The sequence below is a fragment of the Hippocampus guttulatus genome, chromosome 17, assembly GCF_054856545.1.
Source record: "Hippocampus guttulatus isolate MCC_2025c chromosome 17, RoL_Hgut_1.0, whole genome shotgun sequence".
Classification (NCBI taxonomy): domain Eukaryota; kingdom Metazoa; phylum Chordata; class Actinopteri; order Syngnathiformes; family Syngnathidae; genus Hippocampus; species Hippocampus guttulatus.
Window position 1 is genome coordinate 302,599 of NC_141277.1, and position 17,670 is coordinate 320,268.

Below are 17,670 nucleotides of genomic sequence, written 5' to 3' on the forward strand. Positions count from 1 at the left end.
TTTATAAAGAGGGTGATGAGCTTTGAGCCCACAGGGAAAGACAAAGGAGGAGGAAGAGCAGAAAGTAATGAAACAAATGGCCATGTTGCAGGTTGATGGCGTCCGCGGCGAGAAAGGACAGAAGGGCGAACCTGCTATCATCGAGCCCGTGAGTATCGCCAGCCAAGGGTGGGGGGACTCCAATCGCATCAATCGACTCGAGTCAGACGAAACGATTTACCTTCGACCTGAAGTGCCCGACCGGACAAGACTTAGCGGTCGATAATATTTGAAAATCGGCATTTTCGAGACTTTAGATTGCGAAGACCAGACACTGGAGGTGACTGACTTGCCATGCCCGAGACAAATCGGGACTTGGGACTTTCTGGAATTTTCAAGCCTGGAGATTTACCGAGGAGCGACGTCCATACTGCCTCAAGTCGCTTCACACTCGGGGGCGGCCGATGGATCGCAACCGGACTGTGGTGCCGCTTGCCACGAGGCTTCGCCAACTCAAAGCCCATCAGAACGGTCTCGTTGCCATCGATTCGCCGCCTTGATAACGAGGCGCAAATGCGAGCCAACTGGCGCCTCCGTCCCCACGCATCTGCCGTTTGTCGGCGCTCATCCGGACGTAAAGCGTCGGCGGACGTAGCGCCGGGGAGGGGCCGCGGCCATCCGGACCACCATGTAAACATTTGGAGAAGAGCCATGCGGGGCTCGTCACTCGCGCGTAAACACGGAGCGGGCTGCGACTAGACACTGGGAAGGCGCATTGGCGAACTCCCCGGAACCTAAGCCGCTCCACTCCCAAAACAAACGTCAACAAGTGTACACTGCGGCGTGACGGAGCGTCTTCGTATTGACGTGTTTCGCTTCTTCGCCCTGCGGACGATAGACAGATGTCGTGAGTTTTTCCCACTTGCGCAGGCAAACGTGGGACTTTTCCTCAGCCACCACGCTGACAAGTCATTCTGTGAGGTAAACATCGAGAGGGCCGGTGGCCAGCAGGAAGGGATCACGGAACGGCGTCCCAGAGGGAGACACTTGATTTAGAGTAGCCACAGAGGCTTTTTCTTTTGTGGAGGCGTGCCAAGAATAGCGCCCCAAAACATTTTATTCCACGTTAACCCCCCCGTTACGTCCCGAAAGGGTTGGCACGCCAGCGCTTATCATCGTGGCTATGTACAAGTCTTTTTGCCACGTTCTCTTTTCAACATCCTGACCCACATTGGAACCCGTTCAACCGCCCCAAAAACATCTTCATGGACTCGGCGCACCCCTCAAACACCGCAATCGCACACAACCCGGATTTTTCGAGGAGACATTTTCCAACCGAATCCCAGAAGAGTTGCGGCACCCATTTTGACGTCCCATGATGGGGTGGTGCGCCCATCTCCAGCTCGCACCAGATTCCCTGAGAGATGCAGACGACAACTTTGGTCTTTTGCCCAAACTGTTTCAGCTTCGCACCCCTTTCAATATAATTTAAGGGAGTTGGCACACGCTCCTCTGCCCTGCGAGGCGCACACACTGCCAGAAAACCATCACAAGGTCGATGTATATCATCAGGATCTGACCACAATGTCATTACCCTTAATTTTGCACGCCCTTCCTTGAGGGCGCCCTCAGTCTACAAATGTGCATTTCTTGTTTGAATACACCCAAAGCGCATCCTTGGAATCAACCTGACATGCTTGCCTTTGCATGCAGGTACACGTTATGTCTCAAATGAATCCTCTGTGACGGTGCGCGACATGGTGCACCGTGCTTTTGCGCTGCACCGCAGGGCTTTTTTTTTCTCCAAGATTTCAGATTAATCACCGACTCAGGTGACGGAATGACAGGCAGGAATGCGCGTTAAGGCCTGACCTTGCCTTTTTCATTCATTTTTCAAAACTCGCACCCCCTCACATTCATGTGCTTTGTGCCTTGCAGGGAATGCTGATGGAGGGTCCGCCTGGGCCTGAGGGGCCAGCGGTAAGTCAAGCCACCTGAACGTTGTCCTTCGCATGTGCTGTTCCTCCCGATTGTTGGCGCGGGTTCCCATCTCTCTCCGGTCCGGCCTGTTTATGTTAGCCCTCTGCACAGAAAACATGCCTCGATTTCCCCCGCCCAAAAAGGGAGCGGTCGCTTTCCCAGATGAGATATGGACTTGCCCAGATGTCCATTTTGAATGGACCCACCCCCTTTAAAAGACAGTCTCATTCAAGCCACAGACATTTACAGAGCGCCCCCTAATGGAAGCCCCGTCTTCCTTTTCCGGCCCACACGTGTGACCACTTTTCAAATGAAGAAAAAAAAAAAGATGAGATACATGTGAGAGTTCAATGTCATCTTTTTGTGCTTGTAAATCAGGGTCTTCCCGGCCCTCCGGGTGCCGCCGGCTCACCGGGCATTGCTGGAGATACCGGCGACAGGGTGAGTACGCTGCAAAAACGGGTGCGACCTTGTTAAGATTTGAAGGCAAGAAACGCTATCTATCTATCCATCCATCCATCCATCCATCCAGCCAGCACTGCAAAAACTGGAATGAAAAAAACAAGAAACCTGCCAATGACGAGTAATATTTCTATCTATGGAGTCAGCTAGCCAGCTAGCCATCCACACTGCATCAACTCGCCTTACAAGAGCCGAAGCAATGGCATGAGGGATACTTGTCTTAGTTGCAGCTGACTTATCAACCAATTGAAGGGCAATCATTGGATCTATCTTGGCAGAAAAAGAACATCTGGCTTTCTATACTGCCAAAACTGGTCAAAAACAAACAAACAAGAAAACAAAGCAGCTTGTGGAATAAATTACTTGCCTGACACAAAATGATTTGCCAATCGAAGAGAAACTTTTGACGTGGCAAGATTCCTTAAAACATGAGCAGAATATGGTTTGATGTAGAGATCCAATCTTGGTTCCATTTGAGTTCCTTCCAGAGTTTTGCGGTGTTTTATTCAAGAAATATAAACACCACCCCCCTCCCCACACTTCTTTAAAAAGCATGTGCGGGTGTGAGTTCATACTGATTGTTTGCTCACCTATCAGGGTCTTCCGGGTCGTCCTGGTCTCCCTGGTGCCGATGGTCTACCGGGACCCCCAGGCACTGTCCTGATGCTGCCTGTAAGTAAACCACAAGACAATGTGATGATAAATAAGTCCCATACTACATTTCAGCTGCGACCGAGTCCTTTACGCTTCCAGTTGGATGTTCCATAACGTCCTCTCTCTTTTGAACGCTGAGAAAAAATAATAATAATACAAGCTGTGCTTTGGCACCCTCTTGTGGCTCATGTTGCAACAACATCACCCCAGGCTCCAATTCCAAATGTGAAATTGATTGTGAATAGAAGACAACGTGTCTGTAACTTGAGGTTTGCTCGTAAGTATTCATGTCACCAGACATCTCTTCTACATACAAAATATAAAACAGCCTTTGGTCAAAAATGACCCGAAAGCATACAAAAGCGTAAAATGGGCTGGGGGGGGGGGGGGGGGGGGGTCAGAGCAATTCTTCATGTGTATGAATATTGACCTCTTTTTTCTCTCTCCATAGTCATCCATTGAGATTTGTAAAATAGCAAAGCGGGTCAAATTGTGACCGAGAAAGTTTCCTCTGGTCTCCGTGCCCGTCTGATGAGTTTCCCAGATTCAAACTCGCGTTTTTGTTTTTTTGCAAACGGCGTCTGGACAGGAAGTATGTCGTTCTGTTATAAGAATGAGTCCCAGAAAAAAAGAAAACGCATGCGAGCACATTGCGTTCATGTGCATTTGTGATTTGGAGAATGGAACACATGACGCGGGTGAAGGCGGCCGATTTCCGACCGGGCCGAGCGGCAAACCAAAGCCCCGCCGACTGCCGACCAAGTCGGCCGCGCGCACCTTCCTCAACATGTACGACGGGACGCTGCATCCCGACGTCCCTGTTTTACCGGGGCGGGCAAACTCCAACGCTGAACCGCGGGCGTCATCTTCAACTCCGGCTCGCTTCGTATCCGCCAAATTCATCGCCATGTAAGGGGTGCCAAAACGAAGCGCTCGGAACGTTTCCAACCCGAGTCATTGCGGCGGCAACATAGCACTGCATTGCAATAAACAGAATCATCTCGAGCCAGTTGGAAACGAGCGAGCTTGAAAAGCCCAATCTGCGGGTCCTCTCAAGTTCACATTTCATGTAACCGATTCTGAGTTGAATGCCTACTTAATTTTGATGTGACTCAACACAGCGCGGAGTCATCGTTCAGGAGGAGCAGTTGGCAAGATTGGAATCTTCCCCCGTGGTGCAATGTTGCATCGTGGCCACCAGGTGGCAGGCGGAGCATTTGTGGAAACTGCCACTGGGAGCCAAAAATTCGTTTGGCCGGCGAGCCGGCCCACTTGGCGGCCAGACACTCGAGACTGGTCGCCGGCCCATCTCGGGCCACATAAATTCCGAAGCATTCCGAGTTGCATTCACTCTGATTTGCGAGCTCCGGGCATGAACAAAGTTTCAGAATTGAACCGAAAATGACTTGACAACTCAAGTGAGAGACGCCCCTTGACCGGTCGCCGGCTAATCTCGGACGGCACCGAGACCAATTACACATCATCCGTGTTTACATTCACGCCATTGGACAATTTACAGTCAGCAGTCAACCGAGAGTGAGTTTGCCGGTGAGGGGCCGGCCTCTGCCGAGCCTGGGTGGGTCGCATCCATACCCGGGGGGACAATTTAGTGTCTCGAATGAACCTCCCCTACCTGCGCCTGTTTGGAGTATGTGAAAAGTGTCAGTGAGTGATTGACTCACCATTGCAGGCCACGTATGAACAAGCGTGCGCCTTCGGGGAATGTGGGAGAACGCCATCTGGAGTAGCCGCACCCCGACTGGAAACTCGTCAGGCAGACAGGGCGACGGTGACGCCGTGCTGCTCGTGGCTTCGGAATGGAGCCGCGAGCGCTCGCTGCCATATTGCCTCAACGTATCTCTTCTCTCCTCGTCGTAGTTCCGATTCAGCGCCGGAGGAGGGGACGCCGGGCAGAAGGGGCCTGCCATGTCGGCTCAGGAAGCCCAGATGCAGGCCATCATGCAGCAGGCTCGGGTGAGCTAGCGCGCGCACACCGCACACACACACACACACACACACACACCCCATCACGTCTTCAACCGCACGCGTGCGCGTTGCTCTTGGAATGATGCTTTTGGTTCTCCCGTGTGCAGCTGGCCATGCGCGGTTCCACCGGCCCCATGGGTTTGACCGGAAGGCCCGGCCCGCTGGTGCGTAGCAGAAAGGAAATCGCCCGAGGTCAACGTGACAGATGAGCTGAGGCTGATGTGGCCTATCTGGCTTGTCGTTTCAGGGTCCTCCTGGTATCGCGGGACTGAAGGGAGAGTCCGGGGAGGCCGGTCCTCAGGTAAACACTTCGGGGACTTGATTCCTTTTATTATGACGACATTTTGACCATGTGCCCTGTGCACACTGTGTAGTTACATACACATGTACATGTACACACACGCACATTTATCTATTACTTACTATACAGTATATAAGATCATTTTTACGTATCAAAATGTATCCATTTATATACATTTATATCTAAAATTATTTCAAGACATTTTAACTTCACATATATTCAACTGAATTCAATACTAAATATCTTTATTTGATTATATTAATGTTGTCACTCTATTCTATTCACGTATTTTTATTTGAATACATTTTTTATTTTGTATATACATTTTTTGTTTTATCGCTTTTATTTATTTATTTTTAACATTTTTTTTATTCTATATTTTTTTACAGGATGTTTATTTTCAATGCCTTTTTCATTTTTATTGTATTTTTGGGTATATTTTTAGAGCTTAGCTTTCTTTTCTTATTTTTCTTATTTTATAGGTCTATATTTTTGACGACCCTCTTGTATTTTCACTACGCTGGATTTATTTTTATTTGATTTCATGTTGAGAATTTGGGAGATGTCATACGCCATAAAAATGATGTCCCATTTTTAAAGTCATTTAGGAGCGTAAATTGGATTTTTTTATTGATGTATTTTTTGGGCGGTTGTTTTACTGTGTGCGTGCAAGTATTGTTCATCGTATTACATCGTGTCATCTTCGTTTCTTCTTTCGCTACATGTGGTTTTTGAGTTCCGTATTCTTCGCCGCGAGTTTCTATTTTTCTTTCTCTGTTTGTAGTTGTCTCAAACTGCCTTGAGATTGAATGTAGTTGATTGCACTGGTGTCGATTGTGGCTGAAGTGGGAATTTCCCCGCAGGGTCCGCGGGGACCGATGGGATCGTCCGGACCTTCCGGAAAGCCCGGCAGAAGGGTACGCGCGACGCCAAGTCCAGCCCAAACATCCCGCACGCGCTCCAAAATCCTCCTGATGACAAAAACCTTCTCCTTGGCAGGGTCGCGCCGGAGCCGACGGGGCCAGGGGAATGCCGGGCCAATCCGGACCTAAGGTGAGCGGGCCCCGTCGGGACTCGGCTTGTCACGCGACATTCCCAAAACCTCGCAGGGCTGGAACGTGGTTTCTTTGCCGTGTTTTCTTTTTGCCCAGGGAGATCGCGGCTTTGATGGTCTGGCCGGACTTCCTGGCGAAAAAGGACACAGAGTGAGTATCTGATCGCTTTCGACCCCATTCCCGTTTTCATGACACCAACGTGATTGGTTCCAGGGTGAAGCGGGACCCCAAGGGCCGCCCGGTGCACCCGGCGAGGATGGAGAGAGGGTAAAACCTGCGCTCACCTTAAAAAAAAAACTAAACAAAAGAAAATCCTCGAGCTGCCGTCTACTCGCCATGTGACCTCGATGGCTTTCTCGCCTCCAGGGAGAGGACGGAGATATCGGACCAAGGGGACTTCCTGGGGAACCCGTGAGTCTTCTCATTTCTCCCCAAAACATCTTCGGAGTGGAATTTTAGCCTGCGCAACTTCTGCCCGTTGATGGCGTTGTCGTAAGGGAAGCCCTCTGCTGCCATCTGCTGGAGACAAGAGAGAACAAAGCCCGACAACGCTCATCTCGTTTGAAACCTTGCGATCCGAGCACTCGTTGTCGCGATGTCGCCGTCTCTAATTTTCAGAGCGTTGAATGCGCGATGGCATTTCTGATCTGGCTCTTCTCTTCTGCCGCCAGGGACCCCGCGGCTTGCTGGGACCCAAAGGACCCCAGGGCCCTCCCGGACCGCCCGTGAGTCTCCCACCCTCAGCGCCGCTCGCCCCTTCCCAGTTCAAGCTCCTTGCTATAACATTCACAGAGTGTGACGCTTGATGCCGTAATATCCTGTCTCTTGTGGCGTCCCGCAGGGTGTCACCGGAGCGGACGGCCACCCTGGACCCAAAGGCAACATCGTAAGTGGCGAATCTCCTGGAGGAAAGGGGGGTGGTGGTGATGGGGGGGGGGGTTCTCCTTTTCACCTGCACAACTTTTGAAGGATTGGTAGTCGTCTTCCCATTAGCGAGAGTAGTTTTATTTGAACCTGTGCAACTTTTGATGGGAGTCATCAAAGTCTTCCTTGGAAATGACAGCTTGCTTCCCCCCCCCCCCCCCCCCTCCCCTACCCAAAGGGACCTCAAGGAGAACCGGGACCTCCGGGTCAGCAAGGCAACCCTGGTGCGCAGGTGAGCAGACACTCACAAAATCTCGTTAACGGTCTTTCGGAGAAAAGCCGACATTTGTTTTTTTTTTTTCTTTTTTCACTCGCAGGGCCTAGCCGGGCCTCAAGGTGCCATCGGACCTCCCGGAGAGAAGGTGACGCGTCTCCGTTTGTTGCCACCTCCGCGATCCGACCTCTTGGCATGCTAATGCTAAGTCACGAGCACACCGTGCCCGTTGGGGCACAAGCGAAACCGTGCTCCCAGACACTTTTTCATGATGAGTCAACGATGAAAAGAATGGATTTCTTGCTCGGCGGCGTGCAAACGCTCTCTTTTCTTTTTTTCTCGTCCTCGCAGGGCCCCACCGGTAAGCCCGGCCTGCCTGGAATGCCAGGAGCCGACGGACCACCCGTGAGTCCCCGTCCAAATAGCTCTTTGCACTTCTTTCAATTGTCCAACCCCCCCCCCGACACTTTGATTTGTTTGCCGCCGCCTGCCTGCCTGCCTGCCTGCACCTCATCTCGGATCCATTTCCTTCCCACCACAGCTCCATTTCGGGCCAATCCCGACTGAAATATGCAACGTGTGTGTGTGTGTGTGTGTAAAGCCCAGTTGCGAGCGCATAAAGCAGCGCTTTCGGATCAAAGTCCTCACCGGGGAATGAATGAACTTTTCCCTTTGTGTTGTCCTCCACCACGTTTACTGCTCCTTGATTTTGACTGCAAGCTAAGAAGTGGTCATCTTGGGTTCTCATCAGCAGTCTTTCTGATTGTCATGACATGCGGATGAAGTATTTGACGCTTCTGATTCTTAGGGTCACCCTGGAAAAGAGGGACCTCACGGAGAGAAGGGTCACCTGGTAAGTCATCGCGGCGACACCATTGTGTGTGTGTGTTCCAAGTATGAACCTTTCCTGTCGTCTCCAGGGACCCGCCGGCCCTCAAGGACCCATCGGTTATCCGGGCCCGCGAGGCGTGAAGGTGAGTTGCCGATCCGCAGCAGGTTGACGGGGGGGGGGAAGATTCTTAGTGACGTCGATCAAAAGCCAGCGAGTGGTCGTCGGAGAACAAAGTTGTCGGATTGCGACGGTTTGCGTGTCCGCCTTTGAGCTCGGCGGCTTACCTGTGTACCGATGTCGTGTCTCAGGGCGCAGACGGCGTCCGCGGCCTGAAGGGGACCAAAGGAGAGAAGGTAAGGCGCGACGTCGGGGGTGGGGGGCCCCCCGGCCGCCGTGGCAAGGATTGCCATTGACATTGAGCCTCGCTCTCGTTGCCAGGGCGAAGACGGCTTCCCGGGCTTCAAGGGAGATATGGGCATCAAGGGCGACAGGGTGAGTGTTGAGCTTCTTTGCTCCTTCCCGGGCCAAAGTAGCGCTCGCGCCGCAGTTGCAACGTGGAACTGTGGCTCGCTTCGGTAGTCGCACGGCAACCCCGGAGTCCGAGCACTCAACAAGCGCCGCTCGCTTTTTCACCCGCCGTTTCAACCTTTGACTCTTCCTGGCGTTGTCGCTTTTGACGTGAAGCCCTTTTTCGTAGAGTCGGAGCCTTGACATTTGAATTGTCGCCTTTAAGCCCGAGTTATGACCTTGATGGTGACTTTCCAGTCGTGGCCCTCAACCTTCAATTGCAGCCTTTAATCTTGAGTCGGAGGCTCTGGCCTGAAGTCACAGCGTCGAGTTAGAACATTCGAGCGGAGCCGCAGTCTTCATGCCTTCAACATTGAGGCACAACCTTGGATCGTAGCCTTTCACGTTGAACCTTTTGTAGTCTTTCACTTGAGTCCGAGCCTTAAACCATCTCTTGTGGCTTTATTTTTTTTTCCGTCTTGAGTCCAACGCGTCTGAGTCGGAGCCTTTAAGTTGACTGGCAGAGTTTTTAACCTTGAGTCGGAGCGCGTCACGTCGAACCGTAAGCCCGAAGTACCTTCCGCAAGGCGGCCCCGAACGCCAAAGCATCCACTCGACCTGACTCCACAAGAGACGGACGGGCGGCGCTCGAAAGCTCGCAATCCGGCGCGTTTTGCTTTTGAATTTTGGACAGTGTTTTCCCGCAAGCATCGATGCTAACGCTTGCCCCGCCGCTATCCACTCAGGGCGAGCTCGGACCAGCGGGACCCAGGGGAGAAGACGGTCCCGAGGGGCCCAAGGGTCGCGGGGGTCTCGCCGGAGACGCCGGTCCTCTCGGCCCATCTGGCGAGAAGGCAAGAAGCGGTCGCCGCCGCGCAGCTCGCTCGTGAGGCCAACGCCGCCGCCATCATCGCTTACGTGTGTACGCTCTCGTCTCGCAGGGGAAACTCGGAGTGCCCGGCTTGCCCGGATACCCGGGAAGACAAGGACCCAAGGTAACGTTTGGGGACGCTCGTCCACTCACTTTTGCCCCAAATGAGTCCAAAAGTCCACTTTGAAGGCCAGCCTGCTAACTTTGGCTACGAGTTACATGAATGATTTCAAACTACAACAAAAAAAAACGATGTTGCCTTTCCTGGGAGCGATTTTCCTCCCATTCCCGATTGGTTGAATTTGCCTTTGGTTTATTTGTGCATCTAAAATCGCTGTGGAGGAAGAAGAAAAAAAGTTTCCTTTTTTTGGGGGTGGTGAGGATAAATGCACTATTGTCGTTTTTCCTCATAGGGATCTCAAGGTTTCCAAGGCTTCCCTGGCGCAAACGGAGAGAAAGGAACTCGGGTATGTATCCATGACTCTTCCGGCATAACGTCAAACTAGAGCGTAGCATGATCGCACAGTGTAGCCAAGTGGCTTTAGCGTAGCAAACGTGACAAAACATACAATGAGACAGAGAATTTTCCCTCACTTCCTTTTCTTTTTTTAAATTTCCGCAGGGAACGGCGGGAAAGCCGGGACCGCGGGGCCAGCGAGGACCGACGGTGAGCGTCTCAGTCAGCAGAGTCGTGACACGAACAGATGGCCGTCTTGGCAGCGCCCGTCACGAAAACCAATCCCGGTGGGGACCCGAGGCTCTTGCCGCGATATGTAACCCTCGCTCGTTTTCCGCAGGGCCCTCGAGGTGAGAGAGGCCCGAGAGGACCCACGGGGAAAGCTGGACCAAAAGTGCGCAAAACCTTGACTTTCAATGTCAACTCCATGCGCTCTTTGACAATACTCATTGGAATCGCATTTGTGCTTTCCTTTTTTCCCCGCAGGGCAACTCGGGGACTGACGGACCACCGGGACCTCTCGGCGAGAGGGTAGGTGACTTCCGGAGATCTTCAAGAAATTCTTCCGATCGCTTCATTCGTAAGTGTCCTTGTTTGTGTTTCAGGGTCTGCCCGGACCCCAGGGGCCAACGGGATTCCCCGGACCAAAGGGCCCACCTGTAAGTATCCCCCCCGCCCCTCCCTCAGTCATTTTTTCTCAAGTTACGGCAGTATTGGATAGACTTTTTAAAATGTCCTTAGAATGTTCTACATAATGCGCCACCATTTTTTTTTTTTTGGAATTAAAATTCAACTTCGACACAATGATTCACCCCATTCGCTCTTTCAACATGTTTATTTTCAGATTGAGTCAAATTCCTTCCAAAGTCAGAATGCACATCATGACCCTTCACCGCCAAGAGAATTTTTATTTTTATTTTTTTTGATGTCTAAAAGAAAAAAAAAGAAATGCGTCCATTTACTGCGGTGTAACGAGTGGCTTTGTGTGGTTCCTCAGGGGCCCGCCGGGAAAGACGGACTTCCCGGACATCCCGGACAGAGAGGAGAGACTGTGAGTGGTCGCCTAAAAAAAAAAGCAATCATTTGTCACGTCATCAGACAAGTCCCATGTCAAGTGGTTTTCTTCATCGCGCAGGGATTCCAAGGAAAGACCGGCCCTCCCGGTCCCCCGGGCGTGGTCGGACCTCAGGTGAGTGCTTGCTCTTTCCCAACGGAACCTTGAAATCAACTACGTTTGTGGGAATTTAGGGGGTGGGGGGTGGGAACGAAACAAAACATTCCCAAATGATGAAAGAGAAATGGGGAAAAAAAAATCTGTAAAACCCGACAGACATATTGAAGTTATATTTTGACGCCACGAGTTGTCGGGAAACTGAACAAAGGAGTCAACTATTCCTTGTGACTTGGCAGGGACCAACCGGCGAGACCGGACCGATGGGAGATCGTGGCCACCCGGGACCGCCGGGCCCACCCGGTGAGCAGGGTCTTCCCGGAGCTGCCGGGAAGGAAGGCGCTAAGGTGAGCCCAAAATAATCGTGGCTCGAAAAGAGTCACGCTGGAGGTTGAACCAGCCAATGGCTTCTTCGCTGACATGTTGATGTTTTTTGATCCGCTTCTCTTCACGAGGGTGGCGGGCGGGCGGCATGGGCAGGGTACGGTACACCCTGAAGCAGTTGCCGGTCCCCCCACTCTGCACTGGGACTTTGAGGCTTCTCTTGAGGTCATTGTGTCATTCCCCACTCCCCCCGCAGGGTGACCCAGGACCCTCCGGCCCCGCCGGTAAGGACGGCCCACCTGGCCCGCGAGGCTTCCCCGGAGAGCGCGGACTGCCCGGCCCCGTGGTCAGTATCCTCTTCTTTCTGCGAGTTCATTACATAACGCTCGTGGGCTATCAGAAGCTCGGCGAGACCTCGCGTGGGCTTGAGAAGGCCGACAATACGATCCCGCTCCGTTTGTTCGGAACGCCGCGCGCAAAGTCCCACCGGTTACGTAAATCCGCTCGTGCTTTGATGCGGAGCCGGAAATCGACATTTTGAAAACGAAAGCGAAAGATCCGTGCCGTGTCGTGAAACCTCCGCTTGCCTTTGCAGGGGGCTCACGGTCTGAAAGGCAACGAGGGTCCTCACGGCCCACCCGGCCCAGCCGTAAGTACCTCGGCATCCGGCACCCGTCCTTGAGCAAAACCTCCTGGTTATATGTGGCTCGGTCCTTTGTGCGACAGGGATCTCCTGGCGAACGCGGTCCCGCGGGCTCCGCCGGTCCCACCGGTCTGCCCGGACGCCCCGGGCCCCAAGGACCCCCGGGCCCCGCAGGAGAGAAAGGTGGCCCGGTAAGGAAGTCTGCAATGGAAAAGTGTCGGTGTGTGTGTGTGGATTGACCTTTACGCGGAGGATGGAAAATTCATACCATCGTTCTGAATCCTGATGCCGTGCCTGAAATTGTCCCTAGGGAGAGAAAGGACCTCAAGGCCCAGCCGGAAGAGATGGTATTCAGGGACCGGTGGGTCTACCGGGACCCGGGGGACCCCCTGGACCACCCGGAGAGGACGGGGACAAGGTGAGCTATTTGACATGCGCATTTTGGTCGCAAAAGTTTCTGAGCCGACTTGACGTTTGTCCTACCCGACGGCTTGGTTTCTCAGGGAGAACTCGGCGAACCCGGCCAGAAAGGAAGCAAAGGTGACAAAGGCGAACACGTGAGTTCAGCTGATCTCTACCCCGATGTTTCCTCGTCCGTTATCGTCCACTAACACGGCCCTTCGAATCAACAGGGTCCACCCGGCCCCACCGGACCCCAAGGACCCGTCGGAGCTCCCGGTCCCGCTGTGAGCGACTTACTTTTCGCGCAGCGGTCTGTGTTAAATTGGAAGTTGACCCGTTGATCTGCTTCGGGCGTGCAGGGAGCAGATGGTGAGACCGGTCCCCGAGGTCAGCAGGGTCTTTTTGGCCAGAAGGGAGACGAAGGATCCAGAGGCTTCCCTGGACCCCCGGGCCCAGTCGGGTTGCAGGTACGGAAACATTTGTTGAGGGAATTAACCCCCCCGCTACATTTAGTGCGATTGATTGATACGCCTTCCTCTCACTTTCCGCAGGGCTTGCCCGGCCCACCTGGCGAAAAAGGGGAAACAGGCGATGTCGGTCAGATGGTAAGACACCAATGTGCTCGACTGCGAAGCCACCCCGACGCTAACAAAACCCCGCGGGCTTAATGCTAACGTGCCAAATGAAAAGATCAAGTTGGTCACGACAAACCGGGGTGGGCGAAGCCGCGGCCGATTCAGCAGGGGCTCGCTGGAATTCCAATTTGGAGGTTTTTCCGCATTGTTTCAACATGCATTTTTTTTTGTTGTTTTTTTTAGGGTCCACCCGGTCCACCTGGGCCAAGAGGCCCCTCCGGACCCCCCGGCGCCGACGGCCCTCAGGGACCTCCCGGCGGTATCGGCAACCCCGGTGCTGTTGGCGAGAAAGTAAGCCTTTGGTCTTCTCTTGTCCTTCGGCGCCTTTGCACTTTTTGTACATCTCCGAGAGTCGTTCCCTCTCCTGGGCGTCGAACAAGCTCGCGCCTTGTCGCGACTGGCCGGCCTGCAATTGCGCTCCGTTTGCCCAGATGGATTGCGGCAAATGACGACTTCACGTCTGCGTTCTTCTTCCTTTCCCCAGACGGGGGGGTGAGAATTGGCAACAAGCGAGCGCCGCGTGGCTCCGGTTTACTCGATTTAAGAGGGGGGGCTTAGTTGTGTGCGAACAGTTTGCACGGCCACTCTGTCGGTACGACAAACAACTCGCATCTGTCGGCCGACGAACGCGCTCGTTCACGTCGACGGACGGCAAAAGGTGGACGGACGACGGCGTCAGTTGGCGACGGTTCCGCTCCAGAAAGCGGCCAAAGAAACGCAAGTTTGAAACGATGATCGCAGAGACGAGAAGCTAGCCAGAAAGAAGCTGTAAAAATGCTTCTCCCAGGCCCCGTGACGGCTCCATCTTTTTCCCTCGCGGAACGACAAGACGGCGCTCTCACATCTCTCTTGGGGCTAATGACGCTCCCCCTCGAAATGGCACTTTGACGAGGCGGAACATCAGCATAATAACGGCGCCGAGTGGCCGTCTGTCACGCTGCCACTTGGGCTGTCGTCGGCAGATGACAGTCAGGCCCGGAGGGGACGGCAAGCCGCAAGATGGGGTCTTTGCTCATAAAAACGGAGATGCGGTGAATGGGCGCTACCGCCACAGTTGGCCTGATTCAATCTCTCCAGGAAACGCTTTGGTTTTTTTTTCCTTCCTTTTTTGTTCGATGCAACCTTCCTAAAAATGTCTCTCGTCATCCGCCCGTCCTCTTGCTCTCTCTCCAGGGAGACGCCGGCGAGACTGGAGAGCCCGGTCTTCAGGGAGATGGCGGTCCACCGGTGAGTAACTCCGTCACTGACGTCCACGCAAGGTTTCGGTCAGGGCAGATGAAGACCGGCGTGCCTTTCAGCCACTTTCGGGCCCGTCGCTGCACCCAACGTTCATTTGCGCTTGCATGATTCCAGGGACCCAGAGGAGAGCGAGGGGAGAAGGGAGAGGCCGGCCCGGCGGGCACCGCCGGACCGGCAGGACCCAAGGGTCCCCCTGGAGATGACGGTCCCAAAGGAAGCCCCGTAGGTTGCCGTCCGGACTCATCTCATCACGGTTTGTGTCGAGAGGTGCTCTAAGGTGACCGCGTTGACTTTCAGGGTCCGAGCGGCTTCCCCGGGGATCCAGGTCCGCCCGGAGAGCCCGGTACAGCCGTACGTACGACGTCTAAACCGCGACTGAGCAAATTCTGTACTTATTGTTGGCCACCCAAGTCAAAGGCCGGACTGTGGTTGTGTCGCGCAGGGATTAGACGGCCCGCCCGGTGACAAGGGAGATGACGGCGAGGCCGGTCAAGCTGTGAGTGTGCCGCCATTGTTTGGAAATCCCGCCTGGATTGTGATGCGTTTTGCCCGTTTCATTTGATGACCTTTCCAACCAGGGTTCCCCCGGTCCCACCGGAGAGTCCGGTCCCTCTGGACCACCGGGAAAGCGAGTGAGTGTGCTGCTCCCGTGGCCTTTTTTTCTGCCCGTTGCCCCTCAAAGACAATAATTATGCCACGGTTTCCCCAAACAGGGGCCACCCGGAGTTACGGGACCTGAGGGAAGACAAGGGGAGAAGGGAACCAAGGTAAAAGAGAAAATGCCAAATTCAAAACCAGCAACATTACATTGGGCCCAAGCCGAAGCCCAAATCATTTCTGTGTGTCCGTGCCAAAAGGGAGAGCCCGGCCTGGAAGGTCCTCAAGGAAAGACCGGACCTGTAGGACCTCAAGGATCGCCTGGCAAACCCGGTTCTGAAGGCCTGAGGGGAATCCCCGGCCCCGTTGTAAGTTTTCATATTGCGACCCCCCCCCCCCCCCCCCCCCTGCCCTTCCGTGTTCTCGTGAGCTCAACGTGGCTGCTTTGTTATTTGCGCCCAGGGAGAACAAGGTCTACCCGGTGCTCCTGGTCCAGATGGACCACCCGGGCCAATGGTTGGTTGAACTTTGACGCCAGCGTCTCGGTGTATTTTTTTGTGAGCCGGATACTAATCCGCACCGTGATCTCCTCCAAACCCACAGGGTCCTCCGGGCTTACCTGGTTTGAAAGGAGACTCTGGTATCAAAGGAGAGAAGGTGAGGCCGCAAACGGCAATGGCGAAGCCCATTGATTAGCCATCGCACCGTTTGAGCGCCGGCTGGCAGTCCGATGCGTGTGAGGGGGCGTGTTCTTGACCAGCTGTGCGCTCTCTCCGTAGGGCCACCCGGGTCTCATCGGTCTTATCGGACCTCCGGGCGAGCAGGGAGAAAAGGGCGACAGAGGTCTTCCCGGTCCGGCGGGAACTGCCGGCCCCAAAGGAGACAACGTGAGTGAAGCGAAGGTCGTCGAGGGGGTCAGGTCATCCCTTCGGCCTGTCCTACGTGCGCCTCGGGGTCTGGACCGGTCGAGAAGGGGGGGGGGCATCTGAAATGCCTCATCCCGACCTCCTCCCCCCTTGCAGTTGTGTCCTTTTGGCTTGAGTCCATAGGTGAGCTTTGGCAGTCACGCTACGCTCTCCTTTCTTCTCGCAGGGTATCGCCGGTCCTTCCGGTCCTCTCGGTCCGCTCGGCCCGCCCGGATTACCCGTAAGGCTCCGCCATTGCTACGTTACCGAGTCTCGTTTGATGAAATCCCGGTGACATTTTCAACTTTGTGTCGTCAGGGTCCTCCCGGTCCGAAAGGTGCCAAAGGCTCATCCGTAAGTTGTCCGACCGATGCGAGCGGACGAGAGTGCTTTTAAAAACGCGCCGCGCTCGAGGGTTGCTTCCTCCTTTTCAGGGTCAAACCGGACCAAAGGGAGAGACGGGTTCACCTGGAATCCAGGGACCTCCGGTAAGGCGCCGAGCATGACTTCAAAACGATTTCGTTGCAAACGGCAGAACCGTCCCAAAAAACAAAGGTGACGGTTCGAACTTTGGAGGAGGCGAATGAGGTCAAGATCTTTCCCACGGTTGCCGCAGGGCCCCCCGGGCGACGTCATCCACCCGCTGCCCCTCCAGGCCTCCACCAAGGGCCGCTCGCGCAGAAACATCGACGCCAGCCAGATGATGGACGACGAGGCGGCGGACGCCAACTACAAGGACTACGACGACGGCATGGAGGAGATCTTCGGCTCGCTCAACTCGCTCAAGCTGGAGATCGAGCAGATGAAGCACCCGCTGGGCACCCAGGCCAACCCGGCCCGCACCTGCAAAGACTTGCAGCTGTGCCACCCGGACTTCCCCGACGGTGGGTATCCGCCGGACGGCCGGCCGCGGTCCCGATGTCGCTCGCTTGGCCGCGCCCCTCCGAGGCGCACCCGCCACGCTACGGCTAATATTAGATGTCAGCCGAGGGTAATTAGACGACAATTTTGCGCGACGTAGCGCGGCCGCGGCAGGTGAGCCGCCGTAGCGCGAGGGAACGCGGCGCGCGATCCAAAGGGGCTCAACTGAAAGCCGTCGCCTCTTCCGCCTCTCCGCAGGCGAGTACTGGATCGATCCCAACCAAGGCTGCTCCCGGGACTCTTTCAAGGTCTACTGCAACTTCACAGCCGGCGGCGAGAGCTGCATCTTCCCCGACAAGAAGTCCGAGGGGGTGAGTGGCGACCATTCTATTTTTCGGGATTTGATGAGGACTTTTTCCTTTTCAAAACGTACTTTGGGAAAACGGGCTCATTCCTTCACCCGCGCGGAAGACGAATGGCTGAAAAAGGGCGAATAGACGGAGATGGGGTCAAGCCAGTTGGAGCTCTCCATTGGTTGAGATCTCGGCCTTTCCGAAGGCATCACGCAGGAATCATTTGGAGATTTGCCATTCTCGGCCATTCTCGGAGAATGGTTCGACGTCGTCGGCTCCAAAAAGGGGATCTCGTGCCCATCTGGGCAAGGTTGTCAT

The 17,670-nt window shown here is 54.3% G+C and overlaps 1 protein-coding gene and 1 long non-coding RNA gene across 7 annotated transcripts in view; one reads left to right on the forward strand and one right to left on the reverse strand.

Annotated features, from left to right (window-relative positions):
• Window positions 1-17,670, forward strand: part of col5a1 (procollagen, type V, alpha 1) — a 49,027-nt gene that overhangs the window by 26,501 nt on the left and 4,856 nt on the right. For all 6 annotated transcript variants that reach the window (XR_015103406.1, XM_086134222.1, XM_086134218.1 and 3 more), the window contains 55 exons: window positions 92-148; window positions 1,918-1,959; window positions 2,338-2,400; window positions 3,019-3,093; window positions 4,954-5,049; window positions 5,169-5,225; window positions 5,309-5,362; window positions 6,226-6,279; window positions 6,362-6,415; window positions 6,514-6,567; window positions 6,631-6,684; window positions 6,784-6,828; window positions 7,089-7,142; window positions 7,259-7,303; window positions 7,520-7,573; window positions 7,659-7,703; window positions 7,907-7,960; window positions 8,364-8,408; window positions 8,476-8,529; window positions 8,696-8,740; window positions 8,826-8,879; window positions 9,641-9,748; window positions 9,836-9,889; window positions 10,179-10,232; window positions 10,388-10,432; window positions 10,563-10,616; window positions 10,709-10,753; window positions 10,828-10,881; window positions 11,220-11,273; window positions 11,358-11,411; window positions 11,633-11,740; window positions 11,974-12,063; window positions 12,313-12,366; window positions 12,444-12,551; window positions 12,671-12,778; window positions 12,864-12,917; window positions 12,993-13,046; window positions 13,122-13,229; window positions 13,314-13,367; window positions 13,581-13,688; window positions 14,571-14,624; window positions 14,751-14,858; window positions 14,934-14,987; window positions 15,079-15,132; window positions 15,215-15,268; window positions 15,350-15,403; window positions 15,494-15,601; window positions 15,696-15,749; window positions 15,837-15,890; window positions 16,013-16,120; window positions 16,326-16,379; window positions 16,457-16,492; window positions 16,573-16,626; window positions 16,755-17,022; window positions 17,258-17,370. Coding sequence is in view for 5 of the 6 variants with exons in the window: in XM_086134222.1 (XP_085990348.1) it covers window positions 92-148; window positions 1,918-1,959; window positions 2,338-2,400; window positions 3,019-3,093; window positions 4,954-5,049; window positions 5,169-5,225; window positions 5,309-5,362; window positions 6,226-6,279; window positions 6,362-6,415; window positions 6,514-6,567; window positions 6,631-6,684; window positions 6,784-6,828; window positions 7,089-7,142; window positions 7,259-7,303; window positions 7,520-7,573; window positions 7,659-7,703; window positions 7,907-7,960; window positions 8,364-8,408; window positions 8,476-8,529; window positions 8,696-8,740; window positions 8,826-8,879; window positions 9,641-9,748; window positions 9,836-9,889; window positions 10,179-10,232; window positions 10,388-10,432; window positions 10,563-10,616; window positions 10,709-10,753; window positions 10,828-10,881; window positions 11,220-11,273; window positions 11,358-11,411; window positions 11,633-11,740; window positions 11,974-12,063; window positions 12,313-12,366; window positions 12,444-12,551; window positions 12,671-12,778; window positions 12,864-12,917; window positions 12,993-13,046; window positions 13,122-13,229; window positions 13,314-13,367; window positions 13,581-13,688; window positions 14,571-14,624; window positions 14,751-14,858; window positions 14,934-14,987; window positions 15,079-15,132; window positions 15,215-15,268; window positions 15,350-15,403; window positions 15,494-15,601; window positions 15,696-15,749; window positions 15,837-15,890; window positions 16,013-16,120; window positions 16,326-16,379; window positions 16,457-16,492; window positions 16,573-16,626; window positions 16,755-17,022; window positions 17,258-17,370 (3,750 nt within the window). In the remaining variant the exon portion in view is untranslated. The remainder of the gene's footprint in view (window positions 1-91; window positions 149-1,917; window positions 1,960-2,337; window positions 2,401-3,018; window positions 3,094-4,953; window positions 5,050-5,168; window positions 5,226-5,308; window positions 5,363-6,225; window positions 6,280-6,361; window positions 6,416-6,513; window positions 6,568-6,630; window positions 6,685-6,783; window positions 6,829-7,088; window positions 7,143-7,258; window positions 7,304-7,519; window positions 7,574-7,658; window positions 7,704-7,906; window positions 7,961-8,363; window positions 8,409-8,475; window positions 8,530-8,695; window positions 8,741-8,825; window positions 8,880-9,640; window positions 9,749-9,835; window positions 9,890-10,178; window positions 10,233-10,387; window positions 10,433-10,562; window positions 10,617-10,708; window positions 10,754-10,827; window positions 10,882-11,219; window positions 11,274-11,357; window positions 11,412-11,632; window positions 11,741-11,973; window positions 12,064-12,312; window positions 12,367-12,443; window positions 12,552-12,670; window positions 12,779-12,863; window positions 12,918-12,992; window positions 13,047-13,121; window positions 13,230-13,313; window positions 13,368-13,580; window positions 13,689-14,570; window positions 14,625-14,750; window positions 14,859-14,933; window positions 14,988-15,078; window positions 15,133-15,214; window positions 15,269-15,349; window positions 15,404-15,493; window positions 15,602-15,695; window positions 15,750-15,836; window positions 15,891-16,012; window positions 16,121-16,325; window positions 16,380-16,456; window positions 16,493-16,572; window positions 16,627-16,754; window positions 17,023-17,257; window positions 17,371-17,670) is intronic.
• On the reverse strand, window positions 11,043-13,596 carry LOC147191302 (uncharacterized). The gene is made up of 2 exons (XR_015103407.1): window positions 12,375-13,596; window positions 11,043-11,285 (listed from the first exon to the last, which is right to left on the reverse strand). It is a non-coding gene; the product is annotated as an uncharacterized LOC147191302 (long non-coding RNA).